General features: G+C 37.5%; 1 protein-coding gene across 3 annotated transcripts in view; it reads left to right on the top strand.

Moving 5' to 3' along the window:
* Window positions 1-21413, top strand: part of LOC131068321 (kinesin-like protein KIN-UB) — a 93376-nt gene that overhangs the window by 50853 nt on the left and 21110 nt on the right. The window contains exons 11-15 of one of the 3 annotated variants that reach the window (XM_058003494.2): window positions 5869-6003; window positions 6171-6311; window positions 6439-6577; window positions 6702-6794; window positions 20344-20501. In XM_058003494.2, coding sequence (XP_057859477.1) covers window positions 5869-6003; window positions 6171-6311; window positions 6439-6577; window positions 6702-6794; window positions 20344-20486 — 651 coding nt within the window. In that variant the 3' untranslated portion in view covers window positions 20487-20501. Of the gene's footprint in view, window positions 1-5868; window positions 6004-6170; window positions 6312-6438; window positions 6578-6701; window positions 6795-20343; window positions 20502-21413 lie in introns of those variants that run through there. The other 2 variants (XM_058003492.2, XM_058003493.2) reach the window with 2 other exon arrangements.

Raw genomic sequence — 21413 nt, 5'->3', positions numbered from 1 at the left:
TAAATATAATTTTTTAATTTAGTGTATAGCAAATACATAATTTGTTACACGTGAGTTTTGTATTGGCTTCAAGCTAGATTCTTTTAAGTTTTATAAAGGTTGCAATTAGATAAGATAGGATATACCATGGACATGGCTCTATAAAGTATAGTTGAAAGAATCAGACTTGGCAATAACTTTATTGATCCAAATGTTTTCAAAAACATCGACTCAACAAAAACTAGGGGAAAAACTTGGCAATTACTTCATAAATTTTCTGAACATTAAAAAGCTTATGTTACATCGGGTTTTTCGGATGACAGTGGATGAGAGGCCGTCTTTAGGGGACAATAGGGGATGCCAATTAGAAAAATAGGGAAAATTTTAAAATATAGAAAAATTTCAAATATTCATATGATAATCATTATATAACTATATTAAAATTGAAATTGAAAAATATAAAAAAAATATCACGTGCTTTCTAAATTTTATTTATAGTGCTTTCAATATGTTAATTTTTTCTATAATAATTAATTAATTAGGTTACATTCAAACAAATGAAATTACCAAAATAATCAAAAAGCACAATTTAATCACATTTATAATCATATTTTATAAAAACATACCACAGACAATGCATTATCAAACTTCTAAAATTATTTCAAGTTACATTTTAATGAATCCATATACCAAAAGCATCAAAAATCTATGATAACAGTTCTTCCCCTTTTGGCTTGGGTCCGGGTCCTGGTTCTTGCCCGGTCTTGGTTCTCCCCGAGTTCTCCCTGGGTTCCTCCCGGGTCCTTCCCAGGTGGCCGGGTTCCCTGTGGGTCTTGCGTCGCAGAACCCATAGGGAACCCGACCACCTGGGAAGGACCCGAGTGGGGAACCCAGGAGGACCCGAGTGAACCCAGGCCCGTGGGTTCCCAAAAACAAGGCCCACGGGTCAAAAAAACAATAAAAAACAATAAAAAAAGACTTTTTAAAATAGTTTTTTAATAATAAAACTCTAATTCTCCCCTTTATGACTTTTAAAAAAAGACTTGAAACTTGAATATTATCTTTTTTGCAAATTATGAATATGATATTAGACTTTAGTTATTAGTTTATTGATTACATTTGCGATATATGAATATTTATTGGCATTGGCAATTATGGATTTATGATTTATGATTTATGTATGGAAAGTCATATTGTATATTTTATTTTTGTATGGATTGTATATATTGAACATATATATAATATATATATATATATATATATATATATATATAGGGACGAACCCGTACCTGTACCCAAGTTTTTTTTTTTTGCCGAATCCGCGAATCCGTACCTGAATCCGAACCCGAACCAGTAACTTAGTTAAAAATCATTATAATATTGTGATCATTCAACACATGGAAAGACTTTGTTGACAATTATGAAAAATTGCAACTTCACCACACTAAATGCTAAAAGCCCTCTTTTTAAGTCATGTTTATTGAGTTTATTAACACTGCAAAGTTGGGTGCTCTGCTAGGCAACATGCATGTTATTTGTGAATGTTCTTCCAGCTTTAATTGTTTATTAAAATCAGCCGTGATAGGGCCAATGATGGATTACAAGGAGGTGAAACAGCGATGAGGCCAAGGGGGTACAAGGGGTACTGCCTTTGTGGCTTAGAAGGGATGGACTTCTGGGGCACCTTATTGTGAATACACCTCAACCCTCTATCATGGTGGGTTAATACACTAAGAAGTCCAATCATAGGAAGTGGGAGATGGATGGCAAGATGAAGTGGAACAGTTATAGGACACCTCACTAGGTACACCACCCCATATGGATGGCATGGGCCACATGGGGCCAAGAGGGATGGTATATCCTCTTGGGCCTAGGCTAGAGAAGCTCGTGGGCACCCAATCGAGTCACCTTATCCTAGCTCTCCCATGGTTGAGCTTTCTCAAATAGATTTAAGATATCTTGTGTTTAAAATTTAAATTTATATTTTTTTGACGATTCCTAACTAAGAGATCTATTTTATGGATTATGGTTATAAATGGTTTCTAACTTGTTTGTAGGGTCTCAATCAGGTGAAAGATATCTGTAACCCTACTCTTGTTCGTGATTTAGGGCTAAATTAAGGCATTCACAAATAGGGGGCATTACATAGGAGAGAGGGGTACTTGGAGACGACAATTTGTTTTTATACAATCTAGTAATTTTCAAAAAATATCATAACATAGAATATTGAAAACAAGTTAAACATTGTCATTTGAAGGAAAACGTAGCCTACACAATGTAATGAGAGCTCGATGAATATACTTTGAAGGTAAGTTAAACATCCATTAGAACTTAGTTTAATGTTTGACCGTACTCCCAAATTCATGCCCATTGCGTAGGCTATGTTTTGCTTCAAATGACAATGATGGTGAAACCTAAATAGCCACTCTTCGGGAAGTTGTAATAGTTTGATGTTTGCCCACCATTGGGCTCTATGTGTTCATGTTTTTGTTTGGTTGCGTCACCCTTTTGTGCCTGCATTTTTATTTGCATCGTTTTTGTGCTTGCGTTTTTGTTTGTATCGTTTTTGTGCTTGCATTTTCACCTATTTGCAGCAATGATGTCGTGTTTTTTGTTTTTTCCTACCATTTACCGTTTTTTTGGCCGAAGACTTAAGTTGTTTCACTAGAGACTTCATGAGTCGTCGGGAGATGTTGTTCTCCCAAACCGTGTACATCCTGTTGACTCCAAAGATGTTTTGGGAACAAGAGATGCGTCCTGGTCTTGGGGACTCATCCCAGGGGTCCGGAGACGCGTATCTCGATAACGCTGGATATTTTCAATGTTCATAATCTATAAATTTCTTTTACTTAAAGCTCAAGAAAGGATGCAACTATGTTGGTGTCCTTGAACTAGATGGTCTTGCTGCAACTTCCATTGAAAAACAATATCATCCTCAATAGGAGCTTGATGTGAATGTGGATAGTTTCAATTTTCAAAATCTATAAGTTTCTTCTACAACTAAAGCTCATAAAAGGCTACCGCCGTGTAGGTGTCCTCAAATTGGATGATACTGTTGAGTAACATTATTATCCTCAATAGGAGCATGTTGTGAATGTGATGAACCCCTGACGAATGGCTCATTTTCTCCCTCCTCATATGTTGTCACTTTGACTTGCCATTCTGTTGCCTTCGTTGCAAAATCTGTTATATCATACTAAGTTATCAAGGCTCCACATTGTCAACAATCCAACCATAGAACTCTAACCAATGGTTTTGACACCTAAAACAATTGTATAAAAATGAAATCAGAAATTAAAAAAAAATTAGTGAATTATAAAATTGGAAATATACAAAATCAGCAAATTGTAGCATCATAATTAAAAAAGAAAAGCAATTTTTTTAATCAAAAACATACCTTGAGAATCTCCTCCACATTCTTGGCAAATTTATCTCAAAGATGGTCTTCATGACCCTCTTTGCTTCAATCTTCTTGCAATAAGGACTTTGCGACCACTTTTTGCCCACAACTATGTGCTTAAGGTTGGGCATTGTGTCTGCGATATGATCTGAGGTGATGAACTTTGTCATAAATTGAGCAACTCTTGAATGCATGGGTTTCTTGTCTTCAAGGTGAGATTCAGGAGTTAGGACCAATATGTGGTTGTAGATGTGTTTTGTGACATTCTTTGCATCTTCAACCATGTTTTTCACCCAACTAAGTTTCTTGATATCCTCAAGGAGAAGGTTAATGTAGTGGGCTGCACAAGGGTTCCAAAACAAAGAAGGGTGTCTCTCTAGCTTTTTTTTCAATTAACACATACATGGCTGCATTGCTCATCACCATTTGGACATCATTCTCCATTCCCACCTCATACAACAAGTTGAACAAGGTATCAGATTTTTATTACTTTATTGGATGCATCAACTGTTTTCAAGACACTAACTATCCTTTTGAAGTCACAAGGAAGTTGATTAAGGTTTGGTTCCTTGTTCCTACCATTCATCCATTCGCTGGATAAAATGTTATGGCCCTTCTTTTTACAATTCATTTTTTGTTCATCAACTAGTCGGTTTATACTATTGATCACGTCCTACAATAATGATCAGCTCAACTTATAATGGCTTGGTGCTTTGAACCCTTTACTAGTCACGGTCATCAATGTAGTGACTGAGTGCTCCCAATAAGGACCCATTGCAACATTAAATGGAATGCTGTTGTAGTACCAAATTTGACACATGCCAACGAAGGTTGCAAACTAGGAGTGTTACAAGAAGTAAAACTATTGGAACTGTGATTGCTCACATTGCCTAATCCCTATATATCTGTGGCCCAATGGAAGAAGTTGAGGCCCATATATCTCCCTTTGACTCTTTAGAACTAATACTTGCCAATGCCTTTGTTGTCCTCTTTTTCTTGCTTTTTTTAATCATAAAATGCAAGCCAAGATTTTGCCTCATCCATGATGTCCTGAACTGTTGGTGTACATGGCTTTACATCTTGGCAACAGATTGATGCAAGGCGATATTTGAGGAGATTTATGTCTTATCTTATATCTGTACCACAATAGTTGTAGATTACTTGGCCATACGTTGTACCTGCTGTTGCATGTTTCCAAGCAGTGTCCCTAGGTTTGCTGCCACCTGTTTTGCTTGTAAATACCATTTCCTTTAGGAAAAAAAGGAAATTAATCCTAGAAAAATTAGGAAAACAGAAAAAATCAAACAAAAGTTAACCCTAGCAGTGCCTTGGAAAAAAAACATATAAAACTAATTACTAAAAACCCTAACAGTTAAAAAGTAAAACAAAGACGAAACCTAAAACCTAAGTCACAAGGTTTGAATTCGAATTTGAATTCGACAGCCATGAAATTCGGATGAAATTCGACAAGGGAAAAATTCGGATAAAATTCGCCTTCTATAATTTTGTTTATTTTTAAATATATGTATACTTCTAATAAATTTTCAGAATAGCAACACTTGTTGGAGAAAATCCTAGGGCGACCCAGCAGTTGCAGACACCCATGATCCAATAGATACAAAGCATATACAAAGAATACCCACGACCAGCCGAGTTGTGTTTAGAGGCGGATAGCAGTGCTTTATAGAGGAAATTCGATTTTTTTTATAGAAGTTTGAAATTCGATTAAATTCGAACCTCATCCATGAAAATCGCCGTATCCTGTGACTTAGCATAAAACCATAGCATCTTATTGAAAATGCCAATACTAGGAGCTGAATAAGAGCTGAAATAAGCACTCAAATGCCTGCAAACTCTTCCGCCACCACTGCTAAAAACAGTTGAAAACATTGAAAAATGTAAACTTTTTCAAGCTGGATGATATTATGCAAATGCTGTTGAGTTTTTGTGACAAAAGTTGTGAGTTTTTGCCAAGTCACATGTGAGTTATCCATGAATTGCAGGCAAAGTTTTCAGTTTTCACAAAAACTTGGGGCCAAGTTATTCTGCGGGTAACTCATGAGTTGTTCAGAAATTTTCTCATCAGCATATCTGTTGTTTCTTTGGCATTAGCAGATACCATCAGTCTGTTTGGTCAATTTATCAGTGTTCCATGGATTTCTTTTCCTGTTGCAAACTTCTTAAATTTTTTAAGCCATATCAGGATTAGGAATTTGGTTACATACATGAGCATTTTGAAGCTCTCACCTGTCTGCCTTTTTGAATTTAATAATTTATAGAAACTTGATAATTATCGCAATTTGATTTGAACCTCTTAGCAAGCATTCTCAAAATTTTATGTACTAGTCTCTAATGTAATATTACGATCAATGTTGGGTTTTTGACAGCTTTAGAAATCCACTTTTCATGTATTGTGCATTTTGGGCACTAATCTGAATTTTGCAAATTTTGAGAAGTTCACAATTGTTTTGCTGGTTCTGCTTCCTTAGGGCTCAGTCAATGCAGCTGGTGAAGAACTTGCACAAGTAAAATGGCTACTGCAAAAAGAAATCCAAATGAGGGAACGTGCTGAAGAAGAGCTCAAAACTTTGAAGCAACAAAGCATTCCAAATTGGAGTTCAGAGGTGTGGTGACATTCAGCTTTTTGGTCTTGCCTATTTGCATAAGTATGAAGTTTAATATAGTGATGGACTATCATTCTTGTTAAGTTTTAAAAGAGTTGATTTAAATATATGTGTGAATTTATATCGTAGCATATTTTTCTTCTGCACTGTTGGGTATGCATGGATAGATGGTGGAAAATGGTGAGATTCTAAAGATTGGCAAGAGGTTAGAAGATGAAGTCAAGCAGAGGAGTAAACTGGAAGATGAAATAAAGAGTTTGAAACATCAGTTATTACAATTAAGCATGGAAGCTGATGAGGTATTCAATGTCAGTGAACAATTTTTATATGTTTGGAGTGTACATATCCTAATGAAGCATTGGATATTAAATTATTTACTACTGGAACTTTACACATTTTCTGAAATGCATGTATTTTCATTTATTTGTCAATCAGACAAGAAGGGTTCTTGACAGAGGAAGTTCTGGAAGGATATCAACTGGGTCAGATACTCCCATTAACACTCTTAAGACACATCAAGTAAGAGATTCAGCAAATGGACAGAAAGCTACAATTGCTAAGCTTTTCGAACAAGGTGCTATTGCTTATGTTTTAGATTATGTATTTCCAGTTTATAAGTTTGCATATATGTAGAACCTTTTTCCAATTTTTGGCTAGATTTGGCGGTTCATTTAAATTCCTTTTTCTTTTCTTGACAGTTGGTTTGCAAAAGATTTTGTCTCTTCTTGAGTCAGATGATGTTGATGTTCGAGTACATGCTGTGAAGGTTGTTGCAAACTTAGCAGCTGAAGGTATGTTGATATCATAGTCAATCTAGTTTTCTTGTCACTTTTTTTTTGTTTTATTTTTGAAAAAGGTGCTTCATATAAAACTTCCAAGGAACAAAAAATTACATAATTTGAGTATAATGCTTAACAAGAGGATTCTCTCCCTATATAGACAAGGAAAGAAAACACTCGAGTCTGCGCCCCAATGGGCAAACAGTGTCCATCTCTTCAAAACCACTCCAACATAGCTTGTACAATCATAGCCAGCTTGTAAGATGCCAACTAAGACTTGGCTCGAATCTGATTGTTTTTTCTCAAACTGAATCTGTGACCAGCGATATAATTTTTGGTTTTTTGGTAAAGTTTTGAAGTTTTTAAGCTTTTTGCTTCTTCAATGAGTGATGCAAAGAGATATAGAAATGCAAGATACAAACTAATAATTGATTGAAGCCAAATCTCAGAACTCTGATTTAATTGCAGCAAATAATGAATTCAAAGAATGAACAAATTCTAACATTCAAGGCCAAACTGACATAGCAGGAATCCAGTGCTAGTCTGGTAGGAGTGATTTTATTGCTTGAATTGGTGTGGCCAATACAAAAGCTTTCTATTGCCACCAATGGCACCAATGAGTTTTATTTGCCTTAATAATAATTACCAAAAACAAATTATGAATGTACAATGCAAATCCTTCAAGGTCACCAGGCTAGATTGCCAAATTCTGACAATTTTTCTCAATGAAATGCTCATGTAAACCACACATGCTCCAATTCTCCTAAATAACCCTTGGATTCGCTGAAGTTATTCATCAACAATGAATTCTGGAACAAATTGTGCTACTAAAACCCTCTAAATTATTTATTTGACCTCACAGGCCATGGAAGGATGATATGGCTCTGCTGCAGATGGTACTGCCAGCAATATTTAGCTCTTATTTTGCTGGAAATGTCCTCTAAACTGCTCAGATCTGCTGATAATAATTTTTGTACAAAAAGACCAGTTGCAAACCTTTTATTTTATTTTTATTGAAAACCCAGGCAAGCTGAAATGGTACGGCTAGTTGGAAACTGTACGGCTAGCTCCAAAATGGCACAATTTTCAATGAAATGTCTCTTATCCTTGCTCAGATATGAAAATTAGACCCTAATGATGTTGTATTACTCCAATTCTTGAATTTGGTTCTAAGAACTTGATAAGAGCTTCCTTTGTTGAACAAATTGCTGATTGGTGCAAGGGATTTCGTCCTATCACCAAGAAATGGAGGTTTTTCGTCCCCAATTCCATTCCAGAACTCTGCCAATCTCGTTGCAGACTTGTAGAAGATAATATTCTTTCAAAAATAAACAATTCCATGCCAAAATGATTGTCAAATTCACTTTTTATTTATGCCTCCTTATGAAAAACGAACCACAAGGGGCCTCCATCATTATTTTAATTTGCCCTCCTCATTATTATAATAATATTTGTTAAAACACCTAGGTAAGAGCGCCAATGAATTATTTTAACTTATTTCCCCATAAAGATTATAATATCACTTTATTGTTATTTTATTAAATCCAAACTTAGGAAATATTAATTTTAATATTTCCTTATTTATTAATAAAATGAGATCCAGGGTTCAGATTGGAATTTCGTCTGAAGTGCCATGATTGCTGCTGATGACTGAACCCCTGCAAGCTGACTGGCAGTTCCTCCTAAAAAATAGGAACTCGCCCTAAAAAATAGGAACTTCGCTCAAAGTGCCAGAAACCGTCCGAGAGGCTCCTGCTCGGCTCCATGGTCCCTCGGGTGCTCAACCCTCTGCTCATCTCTTGTCGCCTACAAAGGGAACATTACACAACTCTTGTCTAAAAAGCCTCAACTTCCCCATACTAAGTAGAGAGGTATCCTTTTGAAAGATAGCATGGTATCTCAACTCCAAGAAAAACTGATTGCTGCCAACTGAATTGTGTGCCATATGTTAGTTTTAGGATCAGACTGTAATATATAGATAGCGAAATCAGAAAACCAAAAAATCAATGCACATAAAGAACACCAGAATACCCTGGGAAAACCTCCCACTTGGAGGTGAAAAACCCAGCTATAATCTCAAATCTTATTATGACAAATCAATATGAGTCTTTACAAATCTGCGTCAACACTTGAAGCAATCAGAACTGCAGAATGTGAACATTAGTATGGAGTACTCAAACTAGGGCATACATAGTAATGGAATGACTTATCTGCAGTACACTTGAATGCTGATTCAAGACACCATTTGTAGATCAATTCGCTGTCTCAAGATGGTTCGCTGCCCTTTGTATCTAGTTCGTTGTCCTCTGAATAAGGTTCGCTGTCCTCAAGGTGGAGTTTGCTGTTTTCAGAAAGCATTTCGCTGAGCATAGAAGATGATTCGCTGCTGATAAGAATGTATTTGTTGATGACTGGATGGATTCACTGATTACTGCCGAATGAATGCATTCTCTGATTGTTGCTGAAGGAGATCACTGTGTGGAATGAATGTGTAATAAGCATGAATGATGCTTTGTATATATATGACATAGCCTCCCAATTTACCTAGGTCAGCTTTATTGTTTTGGCGCCAAGAATAGGATCAAACCTATAGATTACAAGTTACATTCATATAGGTCTTGTCCAATACAATATCAAGTTACACATAAGTCTTTCTTAATTACAAGTTACATATAGGTCTCTCTTAATTACAAGTTACATATAGGTCTTGCTTAATGACAAGTTACATATGATGCCCAATTAGGGCCAGACTTACACAAAGGCAAATTGAATCAATAATAAGCCCAAGGCCGACATGCCACTTAATTGCCAAGAGTACTAGGTGGGCCCTAGAAGGGATCCGACCTAGCTACAAACATCAACACTCCCTCTTAGCTAGGGAGGAGACCTTCTCAAGATCTGAGATACATGGCTACTCCCATGAAAGAGGCAATGAACACCACCACCATGGCTACTCCGAGAGGGTGGGTCCATCATGGCTACTCCCATGAATGGAATTACAAACGAACACAACCACCATGGCTACTCCCAAAGGGTGGGTCCATCATGGCTACTCCCATGGATGGAAACTAAATGATGTTCACCATAGCTACTCCCAGAGGGTGAACAAACACAAGTGCTATGACATCCACCATGCCTACTCGCAGAGGGTGGAAGAGGGCTTGCACCTCAAACTTCTCCTAGAGAAGAGTGCATTACCACCATGCCTACTCGCAGAGGGTGGTGCCACCATGTCTACTCGCAAAGGGTGGAACAAGGGCTTTCACCTCAAACTTCTCTCGCAGAGAAGAATGCATTAACAAGGGACTGCACTTCAAACTTCTCCCTCACATAGAAGAACTCATTAACAAGGGCTTTCACCTCAAATTTCTCCATCGCAGAGAAAAATGCATTAACCAAATCTTCATGATGACGTGGCTCCCTCTGAAGCTGGAATGTCAGACTCCCTCTGAAGCTGAAAATGTCAGGCTCCCTCTGAAGTTGAAATGTCAGGTTCCCTTTGAAGTTGAAAAAATGACATTTCCTCCTTTTAGAACAAGAACCCTTCTGAGTTGACATTTGAGCTTGGCTCCTCCTGAGGTGTCCCTATGTCAACTTTCGCAGAAGAAGCTAGAGGAGTAGACCTAGATTTGCACTCTTGAGCAATGTGGCCATACTTGTCACACCTAAAACATTGAATGTGAGATAAGTCCTTTATCGGAACAAGATCTGGACTTCTGTTTCTATTCCTCTTTCTTCTTTTGCCTCTTTCCATAGAAGTATGTGTAGCAAGGACTTGATTTTCCACATCATAATGATTATGCTCAATTCCTCTTGAAATCAACCTTGACTCTTCTTGAATGCAATCAGCATGAAGGCATCAAATTTGGGAAGTTTGGATCTCCCACTTATGCCTTGGATAAATGGCTCCCAAGAGTGAGGAAGGCCATTCACACTAGCATGACAAAATCCTTGTCCACAACTTCATCTACAATGGTGCTAAGCTGATCTCTCAATTCTGCAATCTTCATGAAGAAGGATATGACTGATTCTCTCTTTACCATCTTGACTTGGTGAAGTTGCTGTCTCAATGCAAGTGTTTTACTTGTGTTGTTGATTTTATACATCCCTTCCAATGTCTTGAACATATCTCTGGTTGAAGACATCTTGGAGATGATGGGAACAAGATGATCTTTTACGGAGTCAATAAGGATCTTCTTGGCTTTGACAACATTCTTCTTGAATTGGAGTTTCTCTTCTTGATGTTCAGGTTCAGGCTGATCTTTTCCTTCTACAAACTGAAGTAGATCATTCTCTTCAAGTGCAATAAGGACTCTAACCTTCCACGAGGTGAAGTTCAAAGCTCCGTCAAGTCTATCTTCAACTTTTAAACTGGTCACCATCTTCAGTGTTGGAAATGGCGTGAAGTAGGAGCACTGCCATCACAAAGTTTGATCACAATTGAATCAACCTTAGCTCTGATACCATGTTAGTTTTAGGATCAGACTGTAATATATAGATAGCAAAATCAGAAAACGTAAAAATCAATGCACATAAAGAACACCGGAATACCCTAGGAAAACCTCCCACGTGGAGGTGAAAAACCCAGCTATAATCTCAAATCTTATTATGACAAATCAGTATGAGTCTTTACAAATGTGTTTCAACACTTGAAGTTATCAGAACTGCAGAATGTGAACAGTAGTATGGAGTACTCAAACTAGGGCATACGCAGTAATGAAATGACTTATCTGCAGTACACTTGAATGCCGATTCAAGACACCATTTGTAGATCAATTCGCTGCCTCAAGAAGGTTCGCTGCCCTTTGTATCTAGTTTGCTGTCCTTTGAATAAGTTTCGCAGTCCTCAAGGTGGAGTTCGCTGTTTCCAGAAAGCAGTTCGCTGAGCATAGAAGATGATTCGCTGATTACTGCTGAATGAATGTATTCTCTGATTGTTACTGAAGGAGATCACTGTGTGAAATGAATGTGTAATAAGCATGAATGATGCTTTGTATATATATGTGACATAGCCTCCCAATTTATCTAGGTCGGCTTTATTGTTTTGGTGCCAAGAATAGGATCAGACCTATAGATTACATGTTACATTCATATAGGCCTTGTCCAATACAATTACAAGTTACATATAGGTCTCTCTTAATTAGAAGTTACATATAGGTCTTTCTTAATGCCAAGTTACATATGACACCCAATTAGGGCCAGACTTACACAAAGGCAAATTGAATCAATAATAAGTCTAAGGCGGACAGGCTACTTAATTGCCAAGAGTACTAGGTCGGCCCTAGAAGGGATCCGACCTAGCTACAAACATCAACACAATAAACCCTTGCAGCTCTCTTGAACCATCCATAAATCGGAATCCCCTAAAAGAGGCCTTTTCCAAGAGAGAGGAGAAATAAAAAGGAAATCGTATTCATCTTGCAGCCATCTCCAAAAGCATTGGATGTTTTCAGAAGATATGGTCAACTGTTTCTTCTTTGCCACATACAGTGCAAAATATATCTATAAATCCAGTCTTGCCCAACCCTGCTTTGATAGCCAAAACCTAGCGTATTACTAGCCATCCCATCGCCTTATGTTTGAAGGATGTTATTGTTTCTCAAATAACTTGACAACATCATTGCCATCTCACTTCAGGGTCTTGGACCTGCCATTGTTTGTTGAATTGGAGGGCAATGGAATTGCAGTGGTGAACTTGATGATATAAATCCTTTGATTTATAGTTGAGGATTTTTTTTGTGTTCCACTTCCAATCTCTTCAATATGGGCCCACACTTTGTAAATGCATTTTAAAAAGACAGTGCTCAGGAATCATATTACATGGTCCTTGAAAAGTGGATTTCCATGTTGTGAGTTGAAGGTCCAAATATGATGTGCAGCTAAATCCGAAGCATCCCATGGGTCCTCAAACTGCCAATGGAGAAAACCCAAGAGGATCTTCCAGGCAGCCCATATTCTCTTAAGTGTTGTTGATCCGGCAATTGTAAAAGCCCTGGCATTGCCAATTATGTCACACATTTGAAAGGGTCCTTTGATTTTATGACTATGGTGTGCATTGAGGATTCTATTTTAGATAAGAATCTTCTAACGGGCATCACCTTTCACTGCCCATACAATCCACTTCCCTGCAAGATCTGTTTCTTGTGCTCTTATGTTTGGAATCTTCAACCCATGTTAATCCCTTGGAAGAGTGTAAACATCCCAAGCAACATGGTGGAGTGCTTTCCTCCCGGCCATTTAAAGCACCTGAGAGGGTTTTTTTGTTACTTCTATGTTTTCGTTCTTCCTCAATTAAAAATTGAAATGTTTAACATGCATCACCACAGATGAGTAAGCTTGCTACATGGATTGTTTTTAATTCTGTATTTCTGATTTCATTGACAATTTATACATTAGAAATTATAACATTAACTATGTTTTGTCAAGGAGCACTCTGCCCATTATTTTACAAGACACAGAGTTGCCACATTGGCTGAAGAAAACTTGGGCTTAGATTTAAAGGATATTCTGAACCTAAAAAATTAGAAGAGTGTATCTACCTGAACATTTTTTGTAGCAAAAAGATAAAATGATATTAATGGAAAAAAATCATATTACAAAAGTGTGCCCAATCGGTCTTGAGAGAATCATGGCACAGTAAATCCAAAAGACTTAACATGATTTAGTAGGATACGGGGATTCAACATGTGTAACATATCACAAGAACAAAGCAAAGTAGAAAACCCAAGCAAACCCCTGAAGTGATAATCAAAAGAAGCATACATAGTTCCTTGCAGATTCTTTAAGCAAAAGCTTCCTGTATCTCTTTCCCATTTAGTACTGTTGAGAAATAAACAAGTTAAATACCAAAGATTGTGAAGATCATTCTCTATCCAATAAATTAATCAAAGGATGAGATACAAGGCTTGGATAGCTACAACATGAAAATCTGAAACTCTTATGCAAATCTGAAAATTAAGTTGCTTTAATGTGGAAAACCAAGATTAGATCCTTCTTCTTAATGATTTCAAAAATCAGCCTGTATGTCATGTTTAATAAACCTTTCTTATGTGAACTTATAATAGCAATAAATAATGATTAACATCAGCAAAAGATGGCAACAATAAGGCATAAATCAGCAACATAAGATCAACTCATAACACATGATTTACATGGAGAAATCCTTGCAGGAAAAAGCTCCACCAAGAAGAGTGGCCAAGCTTGCATTATCAACATTAAATATGATTACAATATAATCACTTCCTTTCTCCTATCTGCCTCTATCATAGCCAGCACCTATGCATATGTGAACAACCTCCTTATGCTTCCCACCTGTCCTTTGTTCCTGTAGAGAAATCTACATTCAACTGTTCTCTTAGTTCTACACCCAAAAGGCTGAATTTATAGAATGGCAAGAGCTCCAAAACCACCAATAAAGATGCTCAATGAAGCCTCTTCATTCCTCACAACCACAACCCTTGGAAAATTGTCTGTACACCTTAATCCTAGCAAGTACAGACAATTTTCCCTACTCAGTTACACTGATTTTTATGTTTTGCTTCTTTATTTATAAAAGGTTTCAATCAGGTTTCAACATCTCCCACTTAGTAATTATTAACACATTATTCATGTCCTAAATTCCAAGTTGAGCAAGCACTCAACGTCTCTAACATGGGCACAATATTTTTGATTCCGAATTGGAGTGAGGCTTTGATTCACTACTGGAGTGCAGCCTACTGCTACAGGATCAAGCTCAGGGATACCATAGGGATTGCTGCTCCTGAAGAGAAACATTTTCTTGTGTGAATTTGTACCCTTCAGCATTCATACATTAAACCCTGGTCCTCTGCAGCCATCTTCTTGCACTTGTGTTGAAGGATTAAAAGGGCCACATTTGATCTGATTTCTTTGAGGTCTTCACCAAGAAGAGTTGGGAACTCATTTTCCGAGTCCTAATCGGGAAGAATTGGCTCGTTCTCCCATTTCCAAATTGATTTCTTCCCTGTTAGAAGCAGCTTCAGCCAAGAAGTCAGCAACCTAATTTCCTTCCCTCCTTGTGTTGCTCCACTTCACCATGTTAAAACAATTGAGGATTTTTATGTCTTTCAAGCATTTTCCCAACTACCAATGCTTATGATCTTGATTGACACCTCCCATACGAGCAATACCAGGGTTTCACCAATAAGCACCATCAATGTTTATTTACATGCTCTAGAGGAGGCGCCTCTCACTAAATTTAATTGTTCTCTTGATTACCAAACTTGACAATAAGTGGACCAGCATTATTTTCCAGTAAGAGGGAAGCTGTGTCAGCACAGATACCAAGTCTGTTGAAGACTTTGAGTTCCTACCAAGAACCAACATTTATATTTCAGAGCCAAATTTTATAGTTTTCTTTCAAACTAGCTAATATTTGACTCCATACTTGGCTTATATGCCCTACCTGTTCCATTGAAGATTTGATGATTTTGTTCAAGCCACACATTCTACCAAATTACACTCGAACTAATCTCTTGCACTAGTTTAAAGCCCTTTAGATTTGATGACAATTGTTGATTGTTAAAAAATTCTTTTAACACTTAAATGTAGCTGTTATGATGCACTCATCATATCATGCCATGAGTTGTAAAGAAGCCTGATAAAGGGGCAGGTAATAAGGAAGTGTTTCTGTCTTCCTCATTTGCACATCGACTTGGTCCTTCATAACCATGCTTCCTAGTGTTAACCTTATTAAGGTATTTATCTAGAGTAGCTAACCACATTAAAGAATTGACCTTTGGCCAACATTTTGGGTGTCACAACCTGTTCAAAATTTTTGTTGTCTGGGTTCCCCCCAGAGACTTGTATCATACTTTCATAGAGTAGTTTCCAGAGCCTATCAAATCCCATTCAAAGTAATAAGGTTGTTTGTCTAGAGGGACCCTTCAAGCGGAAAGAATTTGTTTCAACCTAGGTATATGAACCTATGTTCCATGCGGACATGTCCCCTGCCTTCTCTTCAAGCGGAAAGAATTTGTTTCAACCTAGGTATATGAACCTATGTTCCATGGGGACATGTCCCCTGCCTTGGTACCCCTGTACTCATATCGGGGACGAAATGGAGACGTTTTTTTCCCATACCTTACCTGTTTATGACATATGTTTATTGACAATGATGAATGAAAGCATTTAATTTTATGTAAAATGTTTGTCGATTCTCATCTGAAACCTCAATTTAAGTCTAATGCTATGTATTAATCTCTGTGATGAATGCTTTATCATTGTTATGATATGCACATTTGAAATTTCTTTTTAAAAATACCCCTATTTTTAAATAGCTGTCTCCTGCAGTCCCCTCGAAAATGACCCAAAAGTACCCCCATACTAGAAACACGTCCCGCTGTCCCTTGCCATCCCCGTCCCCGAAACCATGTGGAACATAGATATGAGCAAGAAATTTTTGTCCTTGACATTTCTCGGAAGGTTACCAATGTCAAAGCTGAAGATCTTCCTGGCTATCACTGCACTGATAATCAGAAACATGAATCCAACTAACCTATATTCACGCACTTTCAAAATTTAAATCATAAAGACATGGAAATTCCACTCAGAGGACTGTTCTGATCCCAAGAATCATCCATAAACAAAGCTTAGTTACAAGAACTAACAATCCAAAACACAGCAGCTTATTATAAGACCCCTTCTTAACTTAATGCTTTCCCAAATTTGAGAGCCTTTTTCTTCCAAAGCTAGCTTGGGGATGAGAAATGGTCTATTAAGTTCAGATATTTGATTTTCAAATATTTCTGCCATAATTAGTTCTCTTGAATACACTATCTCCAATACATTTTAGCAGCTAAAGCCCCATTGTCAAGGAAATAATTTCTCATATTCAGGCCTCCTGTATTTTGGTTTGTGAGTTGGTTCCCACTTCCTATTTAACTAAATGCCATTCCCTCTTTTTTGAATTTCCATCCCAAAGAAATTTTCTCATTGTTTGATTATGTCTTGAAGGATTCCTTTAAGGGCAGCGAAGGCCATCAATCTCTAAACTTGAAGAGTTTATAAAATAGCCTTGATAAGTACCTTTCTACCAGCCAGGGTTAATATGCACTTATGTTGTCCAATGGTTAATATGCAAATTCATTGAGTTAAGGAAATCTCTCCAATCTTTCTTACTATGAGGTTTTGGCTACGAATCCGGGGACATGTCCATGGTCTTGAAAACCCCAACCCCATATTAGGGATGTGGGGACGGCCAAGGTACGTCCCCGTGACGCCCCCTTTTTTGCTTGAAATCGGAAACGACATCTGCTTTTTCAGAAACGTTGTCCCTTGATGTTGGGGGTGTCTGGCCATCTTGGGGACAGTCGGGGATATTTGGGACGTTCCCCAACTGTCTTGGGTATGGCCTGACATCCCTGATGTTAGGGAGACTTAAAAAAGGCATCTAACTTGCAAAAAAGACATTTTTTAATTGTTTGTGGGTCCCTACCTCCTAGGTTGCCCTAAAAGTCATTAGGTAAAAGATTTTGACTCATTTGATCTTTTGTATGAGAGGAAAGAAGTGGAGCACCAAGAGGGTTTGAAGCAAGAAGCCATTGAAAGAGGAGCAGCAGCACGATAGAAGGAAAAGAGGTTGAATCCACAGTGGGATGTTGATTCTAAAGATGTGGCTTTGAATGATGTGGAGGAGACACTAGGGGGATTGGTTGGGATTTTGTTGGATGAGGTGGACATGGACCATGATAGTGGTAGAGACTCAGAGGAGGACTCTGATTTTGATGTAGTGTTAGGAGATGCAGATTAGGGGCACTAGTGTACTTTATTTTTGTATTTTCTTTTCATAATTTAAAATGAAACTATATGGCAGCAGTGTAGCCTTGGGCATTTTGTATGTTATTTTCTTAATATCATATGCATATTCAGTATTGACAATGAATTTTGAACACGAATGTTGTATGTGCTAAAACTTAAGGTTCTATAATATTTTCATATGCTCGCTATATCCATGTTTTCATATGAATATAATGTATATATGCATGCTTTATCCCAAAGTATCAAAACTCACCGCGAGTCAGGCGAGTTTGCCGAGTTGGTGAGTTGAGCCAAGCTCGGCAAGTTTTGACAACTCGTGACTCAGACTCGGCGAGTTTTGCTCATAACTCGCCTGACTCGGGTGAGTTAAGGTAAAACTCGTCGAGTTCGAGCTCCAGGACTCGCGCTGCGACATGTCAGACAGAGAGGCTGAGGCTGTGGCTATGGCAGAGGAGGAGGATAGAGCACGATCCGACACAGGCACAACTGATGTTGATCATTGTGGCACCTCACTCACAAGCAGAGATGCTTATATCATTTAACATTTGGACAGGTTTCTGATAGAAGATTCCTAGCACTCTCACCATTGCAGGCCCTCCTCTTCTATCTTGGATAATGAAGATTCATATCATGGCCCACTGCTTTGTATATGAAAAGAGGCTTCAGGCCTTGAAATAATCCCTTCAAGTTCTATCTCATGTGATTGAAAGAGGAAAGACTAGAAGATTAGTTTTGGTTACGGTGGAAGGAAGGTACACCAAACCATGCAACTGCAATGTATGTCATCTTTGAAAATGTCATCTGCCCTCAATCATCTCCATAAGCAAGGAGGATTTGCTCAAGAGTGTCAAATCCTGCATGGAGTCATAAACATCCACAAGGCCATCCACTCTCCGTAAGCTAAAAGAAAAAATCTATGCTTGTCAAACTTGATCCGTCCAATGCTAACGACAGGATAAGTTGGAATTTCCTAGAATACATCTTACGTGCCTTTTGATTTGATAGTCAGATACGATGGGTTATGACCTGTTGTACTTCTCCCTCCTCTTTTGTTCTCATAAATGATTCTCCTTCTGCCCTCTTTCATGCAGAGAGGAGTTTGAGACAAGGGGATCCCCTCCCTTCTTACCTCTTCCTTTTTCTAGCAGAAGTTTTGGATCAACTTTTTAGTTATCTCAAGAATTATAGTGTTCACTGGCTTCAAAATGGTTGAAGATATGGAATGTTCATCACATCTTCGATTTTTGGACAACACAGATCTTTGGAGAAAGCTACTGCTTTTAGAATGCCTTGAATATAATTCTGGGCAAATCTTAAATGGGCAGAAATTACAAGTCTTTTTTTCCATACTAATTGACAAATTCAAAAGAGGATTGCTAATACATGCTCTTGCAAGCACAATTAGAAGACTAATATTAGCTCCTTTCAATAAACCATATAAAAAACCACCTATGGAATACCAAGAGCCAAAACTTAGAAATCCGCTCATTTAGAAACCACCTCCACATTAGAAGCCAACGATGGAAGACTAAGAAGTGGAACTTAGAACTCCACATTAGATGTCTTGGGTTTCCACATTGATAATTCAAAGCTTTGACCAATTAAGCTCAAGCCCCTCGACAAGATTCTGAAATTTCCAATATCTAATCCTCCTTTTAGATATTTTGACATTCCACTTCTCCTAAACCCTACGTTACCCCGAGTTTTCAAGACGGGGACGACAGGGGATGGGGGGACGGATTTCCAATATGGTGATTTTTGTTGCCAATTTTGGGGGCAGCTAGGGGACAACAAAGGGGATGGCTATATAAAATATAAGGAAAATTTAAAATATATAGGAAAATTTTAAATGTTCATATGAAAATATGGATAAAGCAAAGTTCCCAGACTCGGACTCGGCAAGGCCAACTCCCCTCGTGACTCGGCTATAACTTGGCAAAATTAAAAAACCCTTGAAATTTAGATATTTTTAACGATTTAAAACTTGTTTCATGCACCCATTATTGAATAAAGCTTAAAGACACTATAACATCATCAAATAGAAGCTAATTTGATCACATACATCCATTGCCTGCGTAGAAATTTAAATTGTAGCTGAAGGAAATAGAAAACATAGATATATAGAGTTATAAATGTTGTCAAATGTATATAAAATTTATGACATCAAATGTTCCCAAACATATATGTAACTTTAAACAAAAACAAGTCTATGGCTCAGGCTCTAGCTCATCCTCAGCCTCAGCCTCAGAGTAGTCTGTCTGCCTCCTACAAATCCCACTGTTCAGGAGTTTATTAATTGAAAATGGCTAATATTGTGTTCAGGAAGAAAGGTAGCACGGACAGGAAACAAAGTCCCTCCCCTTATTTTCTGCACAGGAAAAACAACCATAAAGTCTCTCCCAATAATCAAGATGATAGCTGGAGAGGAAGCATCTATGAACCTTCAAGTCATCCTAGAGCTTAACCTTCTCAATTCCTGGGGAGCGTAACAATTAGTGATCAAAATTTTCATATTACTTGTCATGGATATTCTTCCTTCTATCAAGAGACCCCAATTACAACCAAAAAAGTATATTGAAGAGAATTGTTTTGAATCCCATAAACATAGGAGATCTTTTGACAGATCATGAGCTGAGATTTCTACGGTTCCCCAAAGCTTGCCAAAACTATTACCAATTTTTTCTACTGCTTCTTTAGACATCTTTGTTTCCTGAAGTAAAAGCATCACATGTTTAAATTCTCTGATCAATCTTTTGATTACATTCTGTCTGGACTTGTTGGGCAGAGAGTACTGAGTCAAGTGGCTTTACAAGACCGGATCCTATAAGATGCTCTCCCATAGTGTCAACTTTCTCTTGGTCAGTGCTACAACCAACTTTATTACCTTCTTCCTATCTTATTTTTGTTTTGAGTTATTTCAATATCTAAAATCAAAGCTGATTGTTCTTTTTTCTTCATTTCTTTGTTTTTGGTAGCCTTATATTCACTTGGAAAAAGGTTTAGTTCAGAATTTGTATCAACCATGGGAACTTTTGCAACATGGCTATATAGAGTTTCTGGGACTTTATCAAAATTTCAATTCTATCATAAGCAAAATAATCTCTTGCAGTTCAATTGTTTTGAATATAGATGGTTCAAAAGGGGATTCTTAGCTAAAGAAAGGTGTCTACCTGTCTCAAAGAATTCATGATGGGCAACAAAGGATGGCGTGACCAATTTTTTTAATTGAATTCCTTCTTTCTGCTGCTGTTTCTCTGGATATGCATTGTTTTTCTCTTCTTTTGACCTTGCCTCTCCACTTTGGACTTCTTATTTGATTTCTCCATCTGCAAACAGATCTCGATCATCATTGACTTGGGCAAAGGGCTTGGCTGGAATTTCTCCATGAATATTAAATCTTTTCTTATTCCTTATGGGGTTTCTAGTTCCTCTATAGATGTGATTTTGTTGATATTTTCCTTTTCTGCAATTCCTTTTCTGAAAACTGAAGAGAAATCATTCATTTTTGCTTGTCCAGTATTACTTTGTAGATTTTGACAGTTATTTTTACTTTCCTCTTGATTCATAGCATGAGTAGCAATGTCTTTCTGTAACTAAGGGCAATCTTAGAAGAGGTGTCTATCTGTGGCATTTGCCATATCTGAATGTTATTGCTTCATAATCCAAATTTAGGTTTTAGATATAATTCCCACTCGAATATCTAATGCTTCTGGCAAAGGCTTGCTCAAATCTATTTTTTATGTAAATCTGAGCATAAGTTAGAGTAGTTTGGGAATTCATCTTTTCAAAAAGGATTGAAGGCAGAGCAAAGAGTTGAATCCAGATAGAGGCTTTAGACGGTAGCACTTCCACTGG

The sequence above is a fragment of the Cryptomeria japonica genome, chromosome 11, assembly GCF_030272615.1.
Source record: "Cryptomeria japonica chromosome 11, Sugi_1.0, whole genome shotgun sequence".
Taxonomy (NCBI): Eukaryota; Viridiplantae; Streptophyta; class Pinopsida; order Cupressales; family Cupressaceae; genus Cryptomeria; species Cryptomeria japonica.
The sequence above is the reverse complement of the archived record's forward strand: the minus strand, read 5'-3'. Positions and strand labels throughout refer to the sequence as shown.